This window comes from Grampus griseus (assembly GCF_964374135.1).
Source record: "Grampus griseus genome assembly, chromosome: 7".
Classification (NCBI taxonomy): domain Eukaryota; kingdom Metazoa; phylum Chordata; class Mammalia; order Artiodactyla; family Delphinidae; genus Grampus; species Grampus griseus.
This window is the reverse complement of record NC_139001.1, coordinates 34429594-34439343: the sequence shown is the minus strand read 5'-3', so window position 1 is coordinate 34439343 and position 9750 is coordinate 34429594. Positions and strand designations below refer to the sequence as shown.

General features: G+C 40.3%; 1 protein-coding gene across 2 annotated transcripts in view; it reads left to right on the top strand.

Moving 5' to 3' along the window:
* The window catches only part of NIF3L1 (NGG1 interacting factor 3 like 1), a 15792-nt gene extending 7922 nt beyond the window's left edge, over positions 1 to 7870 (top strand). For both annotated transcript variants that reach the window (XM_082658762.1, XM_082658763.1), the window contains exons 5-7: positions 502 to 640; positions 2270 to 2353; positions 6186 to 7870. In XM_082658762.1, coding sequence (XP_082514888.1) covers positions 502 to 640; positions 2270 to 2353; positions 6186 to 6370 — 408 coding nt within the window. In that variant the 3' untranslated portion in view covers positions 6371 to 7870. The remainder of the gene's footprint in view (positions 1 to 501; positions 641 to 2269; positions 2354 to 6185) is intronic.
* The last annotated feature ends 1880 nt before the right edge of the window (positions 7871 to 9750 follow it).

Here is a 9750-nt window from a genome sequence, read left to right as displayed (position 1 = left end):
ATTTTGTCATTCCTTTGTGCTCCCAGAAAAAAACAATACCTACTTTGTATTTAAAAACACTTTTATTTTCATTGTTTAACATCTGCCTTCCCAGGAGACTGAGCTCCTAGAAGTCAGAGAATGTTTTTGTCAGGTTTGCATCCCAAATTTTAGCCTGGAGCTGGTTTTATAGCAAGCTGATAATATGCGCTTTTTTTTTTTTTTTTTTTTGCGGTACACGGGCCTCTCACTGTCGTGGCCTCTCCTGTTGCAGAGCACAGGCTCCGGACGCGCAGGCTCAGCGGCCATGGCTCACGGGCCCAGCCGCTCCACGGCATGTGGGATCTTCCCGGACCGGGGCACGAACCCCGTGTCCTCTGCATCAGCAGGCGGACTTTCACCCACTGCGCCACCAGGGAAGCCCAATATGCTTGTTTTATTGATCTCGGCATTTGCTGTCTGTTCTATGGATTGGTTTCTAGGACTGGTGATGTACAGTTTTTCTAATTTGTTTCTCTTCAGCCTCTGCTTCTACATACTGGGATGGGACGGTTATGCACCCTGGATGAGTCTGTCTCCTTGGCAACCATGATTGAGCAAATCAAAAGGCACCTAAAACTGTCTCATGTTCGCCTTGCTCTTGGAGTAGGGAAGACCTTAGGTAAATATGTCTCCTTTATTTGTCCAGTATACTCACTGATACTGTTGGGCAAAAATTGAAACTCTTGGCTGTGTCAGTATAGATGATAGAAACGTGTTAAGAAACGTGTTAGCAGCTCACAGGAGATGACTGCTTTACTTTATCGATCAGGGTGGTTGAGGTTATACTGTGATATACATCTCATTGGCCTAAACACGATTTATTTCTCAGGCACACTCCACATTCATCTCAAATCGGTGGGGGAAGTTTGCTCATTGTAGACTGGTTACTGTTGCAGAGGGAGGGTCTCAAACCATCAGTTAAACATTCTAGTCTGGAAATACATATTCTGTTCAATTCATTGTCCAGAATTACTCAACCCAGGGAGAGCATGAAGTGCAATCCTACCAATATCCAGGAAGAAAGCTGGAAATTGTGATTGCTCCAGTTACAATGCAAATCTTACATTTTACAATACTGGCAATATTTTATAGTGAGGTAGTGCTAAGTGATGTGATCCAGTGCAGTTTCTGAGTTTTGTAGCCACTGCCTTTTCTCTTGGCTTTCCCCAGTATTTTGGGTAACAAAAGGAACGGACAGAACATTTGTTGGACCCCTGCAGTGAGCCTAGCACTGTACCTAGTGTCCTGAGTATGTGAGTTCCCACTGTGAAGGCAGCGAGTAGAGCGCAGGTGTTATGAGTGTGGAATCTGAACGCCTTGGGTTCACGTTTGTCCTGTCTGCTGCATGACTTGGACAGGCTGTTTAACCCCCTGTGTCCTGGTAGCCTCGTCTGTAAAAACTGCAGAAATAATAAAACCTAACTCATCGAGGTGGTGGTATCATTCATGTGACTGGCACACATTAAGTGCAGTAAATGCTGGCCATCGTTAGCTGTCTGGGAGGTGTTATTATTCCCATTGTACAGGTGAAAAAAATTGAGGTTTGGAGAGAAACTTATCCAAAGTCCACAGCTAGATCAAACAACTCATGAGTGTTTGTTTCCAAAAAGGGTTGGTGGCAGAGATGGGATTGGACTTCTGACCAGCTCCAGTGCCACTCTTTTGAAATACCACTAATGAAGTGTCCATTCTAGAAACCTAAGTGCTAAACACTTATTGACTTTTGGCTTGAAAGATTCTGTATTTCACTCTTCAGAGGATGCTCTTTCAGGATCGATACGATATTAAAAAAAATGTGTGTCAAATCCATTCATAGCATCCTCTAACTAGCCCTTTTAGTTCCTTAGCTTCCTTACCTGGGAACAGAGAGTTACCTGCTTACCTCTCACTGTTACCTGGAGACCCGGGTGAGGTTGCTTTACTGAGTAGCATTGCAGTGAAGCCCAAAGCCTAGTGCTAATAGTGGTTGATACTCTTCAGGGGTGCCTTATGTGGGCTTCTGCAGCAACGTACATCTGAAGGAATAATAATGCTGCCTTGGGTTAGCTCTGCAATGCCAAGGAATAGTCTGTTTGCCTATGTGAAGATGTTTTTTATTATTTTTTAAAACTTGGTAAGCAAAATTCACGTACTGGTGATGAGACTAGGAGTGAAATCTGCATTACACTTAGGATTCTCTGTACAAATTATAATATTAAAATGAAGGGGAATTATAAAGTAGTGGCCTCTTGTTTCCTTTATCTGGAAGAGTCCGCAGTCAAAGTCGTGGCCGTGTGTGCTGGTTCTGGGAGCAGTGTCCTTCAGGGAACAGAGGCCGACCTCTACCTCACAGGTAGGACAGCCTTTGGATCTTTTTTTTACCCTTTTCTTGTGCATTCCTTCCCTACCTTGGTTTATTTTTTTTCAAGTTAAAAAATAGCATAGGGCTTCCCTGGTGGTGCAGTGGTTGAGAGTCCACCTGCCGATGCAGGGGACATGGGTTCGTGCCCCGGTCCGGGAAGATCCCACATGCTGCAGAGCGGCTGGGCCCGTGAGCCATGGCCGCTGGGCCTGTGCGTCCGGAGCCTGTGCTTCGCAACTGGAGAGGCCACAACAGTGAGAGGCCCGCGTACCGCAAAAAAAAAAAAAAAAAAAAAAAAAAAAAAAAAAAAAAAAAGCATATTTTAGGACATCATCTGACATATAGATGGATCTAATAATAGCAGGCTTTAGGACAGCATCTGACATATAGATGGATCTGTTACTTGAACCTGAAATAAATAGGGACTATGCCAAAATTGGGAACATACCATATTCTTTGTGGAGGGGAAAAAATCGTTAAACAATTAGATTATCTAAAAAACTGATGTTCAGCACTTATTTAACCTAACTTCTTCCTAAACATGATTTTCTCAGATTTCATATGTAAGTTAATGGGACACTTTCTACCTTGTCGTCTTAGGTAGAAAATGGTTCCTCTTACTCAGCCCTAAAGACAATCATCAGTTTCTATCAGTTGTAACTCCAAAATCTTTCTAGAACTTTTCTCTGTATCTCCATCCGGGCATCCTCTACCTGAAGTACTTCATCAAGCTTCTAATCTTAATCTTCTACACACTCCCACAAACCTAACTTTCAAAAGTACAAGTATGATGGTGGATAATATTATCCAGGCTAAAAACCCTTCAGTGATCTCCTTCAGCTGTCCTGGTGAAGCCTAAATGTTTCATCCTCTTTCATGCAGCCTTTGCTCATGCTGTTTTCCCTGGCTAAGATGTCTTCTCTTTGCCCCACCGGACGCGCAGGCTCAGCGGCCATGGCTCACGGGCCCAGCTCCTCCGCGGCACGTGGGATCTTCCCAGACCGGGGCACGGACCCGCGTCCCCTGCATCGGCAGGCGGACTCTCAACCACTGTGCCACCAGGGAAGCCCTGCCCCTTTCTTAAACTTCTAGTGGTAAAAGCTCAGAGACACCTCCCCTGAGAAGCTTTTTCTTGACAGTGTCCAGCTCCTGCCCCTGGTGGTCATGACTTCCTCTCCCGATTCCTGTCACTTTGTTCTTAACCTACAGTATGCATTTCTTATTGGACGTTAATTGTTTGGCTCCCAGGCTTTATACTCTGTCCTTGTGGGTAATACCTAACTGGTAACTTGGCCCATCATTCCTCCAAGGAGTTGGAGGCACTTTGTACACTGCTGCTACCAGCGGTATTTCCACCTCTGCGCCTCCTGAGGGTTAGGAGACTGGGGGTTAAAGATTACTTTTCCCACTTCTAGGACTAGACTCAAGGGTCTTAAGCCCCTGGCTGTTCCTTTGGCTACCCTCCATAATGGGGCCCTCCATTACTAAGGCTTCTCCTGCCACCCACACCCATGCCTTATTGTCTAGCACACCCCCTTACAGAGGCTGCTGCACTTGAAACATTGTCACATGCCTAAGTATAGAGGTGCAGCATCTGAGCAAGCATGATGTATTTTTTGAACCAACTAAAAATGTATGTGACCATTACCTGTTTTCTTTTCTATCCTTCAAAAGAGGTAAGATTTTTATAAGCCCTCAAATTTATACCAGATTGAAATAAACTTTCAGTGTATAGGCAATTTGATATCTTACAACATGGTGTTTCTATTTTAAAATTTTAACATTTTACTTTGAAGGAATTTCAGACCTATAGAAAAGTTGCAAGAATAGTACAATGAACTCCTGTATACCCTTCACCTAGATTACTAATGGTTATATTTTGCCACATTTGTACATTTTCTCTCTAACATATCATACAATATATGTGTATATATTTGTGTATGCATACCTATATTTATATATTTACATGTTTCCTTCCAAACCATTTTGTAATAAATTGCAGATACGGTGACATTTTACCCCTAAATACCTCAGCATTGTATCTCCTAAGAACAAGGATGTTCTCTTATATGACCATGTTGTGATGATTTCAGGTTGATATCCAATCCATGATCACACACTACCTCTGGAATAGTTCTACACTTTGTCTTCAGAGCACTGACATTTTTGAAGAGTGTAGGCCATTTGCTTTGTTGTATATCTCTCAGTTTGGAGTGTCTGTTTCTTCATAAATAATGACTTTTTAAATTAGTTTTTTTATTATAAAGCAATATGTACATAAGATAAATTCACACAGTTCCAAAATGTTAAAATGTCCTTCCTATCTTGTTAGTTGGGGAAACAGAAAATATCTTCTTATCTGGCTAACTTAAGATGTCTACGGTCTGTGAGGCATCACTTTGAATATAACTTCAGGGATGGGAAGCCCTAGCCAATAGACCGGTTTCATCACCCTTCCTTTGAGCTTGATGTGTTAGGTCATAAAGGGTAATATCCTAGAAAGACCAGCAGATGGCGAGATTGCTCCTTGCAAATATGAATTGTCTTTGATTTGCTTTTTCTTTCCCATAGCTGCCATCCTGAGCCAGCCTTTCTTTCCTTTGTCTTCTGGTGTTACTGCAGGGTCTTTATGGATTTTTCCACTTCCATGCCTTCTCCAGCCAGTGCATTTATAATAGTCCAGGCAGCCAGATTGTCTTTCCTAAAGCATGACTTCTAACTGAGCCACCCTAGTGTCTTTTTCTCCTTTTACTTTTTCTCTACTGTTACTTAGATTAAGATGTTTTAAAAGGTACCTGAATAAAAACTATTCCTTATAATGAAATGATGCATATTTGGGTAGGGGGGTGTGTGGGGAATTGAAGATTTGGGCAGGGGGGCTTTTTTTTCTAAGAACCATTTTTTTAATGCGTTTATGTCTTTTATTTCAAAATTATGCTTTTTATGAACAAGCCAAATTGTGCATAATATATTTTTGCTTTTAAGTTGGAAGTCATCAGATTCATACATGGTGTTTTTTAAAATTCAAAACATTTGAGTTTTCCCAAAATCTTTTCACAAAAGATGAGATCCTCTTCCACCAGTAACTTCTAGGTGTTTTGCCTAAGTCAAAAGGAAAATACCTAGGCGTTTTGCCTAAGTCAAAGGAAAATACCTTGCTTTTAATTTAGAAATAACCTTAAGTTCATTTCATCCTTATGAATTAGACTACGGTTGATGCTGAAAATTTTGGTACTCACAAAGTGTAAAGGAGTCTCTGGGAAGTAAGCCTAGGATTTTCTTTTTTTTAAAGATTTATTTATTCATTTTATATTTTATTATTGCTGCGTTGGGTCTTTGTTGCTGTGCACGGGCTTTCTCTAGTTGCGTCGAGTGGGGGCTACTCTTCGTTGCAGTGTGTGGGCTTCACATCACTGTAAGCCTAGGATTTTCTTGAGGTATTTGTTATTTAATAGTTACATAAGAAAGAAACTTTTTGAAAGCCCCATTTTACTTAGCAATGGTCATTTATTTTATTGTGGAAACATTTTGAATGGGTGTTTCTACAGGTCTAGTTATGGCAGTATTAGATACTGTTGGATGTGTGAATTTGGTTACTTGCCTTGGATCTGCCAAGGAGAAAGAATTTGGAATTCCGTATCTCTTTTTAAATTGGAGGACATGTAAGAAACATGCATATAACTTTCTAGATTTATATGTAAAGTTCTGGTGTACTACATTCGCTTCATACAGAATGCAAAGTTGGTATTTCTGCTGTTATGGTTCAGCATTCCTCAGACTCTGTGTCTAATATTTAAATATTTATTCTTTCTTTTGTTGGCAGGTGAGATGTCCCATCATGATGTTCTAGATGCTGCTTCCCAAGGAATAAATGTGATCCTCTGTGAACATAGCAACACTGAACGAGGCTTTCTTTCTGATCTTCGAGATATGCTGGATGCTTACTTGGAGAATAAGATTAATATTATCGTGTCAGAAATAGACAGGGACCCTCTTCATGTGGTATAATGCATGCAGGAACAACCAGATGACACAATCTGCAAATCGAACGGCTCCCAGCTCAAATGCATCACATGAATCAGTGGGGTATCCTTCTGAAAGAATGTCTTAGAAGGTACATTATCATTTCTGGTTTCTTGATCTGCTTCACCAGATGTTCTGTAGCTCAGAAGGTAAAAACAATAATATAATTACCATTAAAGAACAATTATTATAAAGAACAAATTAAAGAATATATTGTATAATATGTATTCATTATAACCTCTAGGAAAGATGGAGTAAACCTGTTTACTTAACATTCTTGGGAAATATCAGTAGCTCAAGTAATCATCTCCTTAGCTTAATTATAGATGGGATGTGTCATTCTATATCTCTCTGTCCTTAGTTATTTTAAAAATATACTTTTCCAAAAAATATATGTATATACATATAAACTTTAAAACTTGGGATTAGAACACCTGTATATAGGTAGTAGCCTCTGGAGGGTGATAAGGTCTATCTGTATGTTTCTGTTCCTAGATCATTAACCTCCCACCTAAATTTCAGAATCAGGATGAGATTTATCAGGATGAGTTTTTTGGGTTTTTTTGGCCATGCTGTGCCACATGCAGGATCTTAGTTCCCCGACCAGGGATCAAACCAGTGCCCCCTGCAGTGGAAGCATGGCGTCTTAACCACTGGACGGCCAGGGAAGTCCCTCAGGATGAGTTTTGCTTTTTGTTTTAAATATACATGATCATTATTCATGTAATTATTGCTTTATTGCTTTTTAGGTAACTCACCTGTAATTTTATTAGTAATGTATTCAATATAAAGATGGTTAACTTTCAAAATAATGTTAGTGAGTACTTATACAGTATTAATTTTGTGCCAGGCACTCTTCTAGGTGCTTTATAAACACTTTCAATCCTTTATAAACAAGCATATAAGTATTGTTACTCCCATTTTACAGATGAGGAAACTGAAACAGAGGTTAAGTAGTTTGCCCAAGGCCACGTAGCTAGGAAGTAATGGAGTTAGTTAGGACACAAACTCAGGCAGTCTGGCTCCAGAGCCTGTGTGCTTAACTACAGTGTATCTTAATCAAATACATTGATGACAGAACTGATATAAGAGGTATGGAAGAAATCCTGAAGGGAAAAAAAAAATCCATTTTAACTGTGATTTTCTCTGGGGGGTATGATGAGAGGTTTTTTTTTTTAATATATATATATACATTTTGGCTGCGTTGGGTCTTCATTACTGCGCGTGGGCTTTCTCTAGTTGCGGCGAGCGGGGGCTACTCTTCGTAGCGGTGTGTGGTCTTCTCACTTCGGTGGCCTCTTTAGTTGAGGAGCACGGGCTCTAGGCACGCAGGCTTCAGTAGTTGTGGCGCACGAGCTTAGTTGCTCTGTGGCATGTGGGATCTTCCTGGACCAGGGATCAAACCCATGTCCCCTTCATTGGCAGGCGGATTCTTAACCACTGCGCCACCAGGGAAGTCCCCATTTTTTCTTTTTAATGCTTTTATACGTATTTCCAATTTCTCCACTGAGCATGTTACTATGGTAATGGCAAAAGCAAATCTTTTAAAATACTATTTGTCTAAGATGAGAAGCATAGAATTTTATATTTCCTTTGTAGGATCCTCTTCCTACCAATCTTTTTTCTCCTGGAGGCTTTGGGATCCTAACTTATATTCTTGGTGGTTCATCTGTAATACTGATTCACTACAGAAATAATAGGAGTGAGCCTTATGAAATGCCCCCCAGTTAGAGTTGGAGGAGCCACCAAGAAAGGTGGGAGAACAGCTAAGTGTCAGAAGCCAGGAAGTAGAAAGCTTCAATGAGATGGTCAGCTTTGTCAAAGTAGAGAGAATGAGATGATAGCAGCTTTGAGAGACTGTCTTAATGGTATTTGCTTCATTCATTCATTCACTGTTCACTTTCTGTGTGCTGGGCCCATAGAGATGTGGGGAGGATAGGACAGAAATTTGGATGACGGTTACAATAAACTCTTAAGTAACTATGATAAAGATATGCATAGGGTTTATAGGGAAGGTCTTCTGGGGAAAGGGGGTAGAATTCAGTCAAGAGGGACAGCTTGAACAAGTGCACTAAGTAGAGAAACAGCACAGCACAGTGAAAATCCCAAGGAATTAATTCATGTAGACCCAAGTAATTACTGTCATGGTGGAAAGCGCAACGCAGGGAAGGTATGGTCAGAGGTGATGACAAAGAAATAAACTGAGGCCAGTAGCTCTCAAACCCTCCTTTTTTTTCTTTATAGCACACTCAAGGTGTGATGTGATTTCATCTGTAACTGACTGATGACGGCAGTGAGGATCTCAGTGAAGTAATTTTATGTTAAATCCAGTTTCTTTACTGGCATGCTAGCATTTCTAAATAATTAAAAATACCCCCAAACACATCCTATGCAGGATTTATTTTTATTTTTTTCTTCCTGTGCGGTTTTTAAAAAAGTACCACTCAAGATTATTTACTTTCAGCTGTCTAATTTTCTGAACTGTTAACTTTAACATGTTGATCGCTTAGTTGTATACATCATTGCTTTCCATACCTTTTAATGTGTACCAGAACATCTGGAGATTTAGTTAAAATGCAGATTGATTCAGATGCCTGAGTAAGGGCCCAAGCATTTCTTAAGTTCCCAGGAGATGCTGATGCTGCCATTTTGAGGACCACACTTTGGGTAGCAAAAGTAAAGATGCTAAAGGTATTTAGGGGACCTAAATACTTAAGACTTGAGGCCCAAGTGATATATGCCAAAATAATGAAAATTTGGTAATGAGCTTTGTTATACTCATGCTTAAAGTTATATTTTCCATAGTGTTAGTTATTTCAAATTTACTTTATTCAACACATTAAGGATACTGTAATTTTTAATGCTGTTAAAACCTCAACTAGATATTTCACATCACATTTTCATATTCTCTCAACTGCCTAGCACAGAGCCTTCTACTTAGTAAGTTCTCAGCAAACATGAATTAACATGGCTTAACAGCAATTTGAAAAATTAAAGTATGGGGGACTCTCCCAAGGGAGAGAGATCAAATAATTACAAAAAGCCTGAGAAAGTCATTTACATGACAGTTTATCCCTTGGCTTTTAGGAGACACAGTCTGTGATGAGGCAGACTCTCATGACTCACTGTTATATCTGAGAGCCACTCAGAACTAAGCTGGAAGAGTCACCTCACCTCCTAGGATGTAGGAAAATACATTGTGAACTTGCTACTGGCTCCAGGTTTGAATTGGTTGGGGGGAAAAATACAGTTGACCCTTAAACAATGTGGGGTTTAGGAGTGCTGACCTGCACAGTAAAAAAATCCAAGTATAACTTATAGTTGGCTCTCCCTGTGTATGCTGTTTCTCTTTATATATCCGTGGG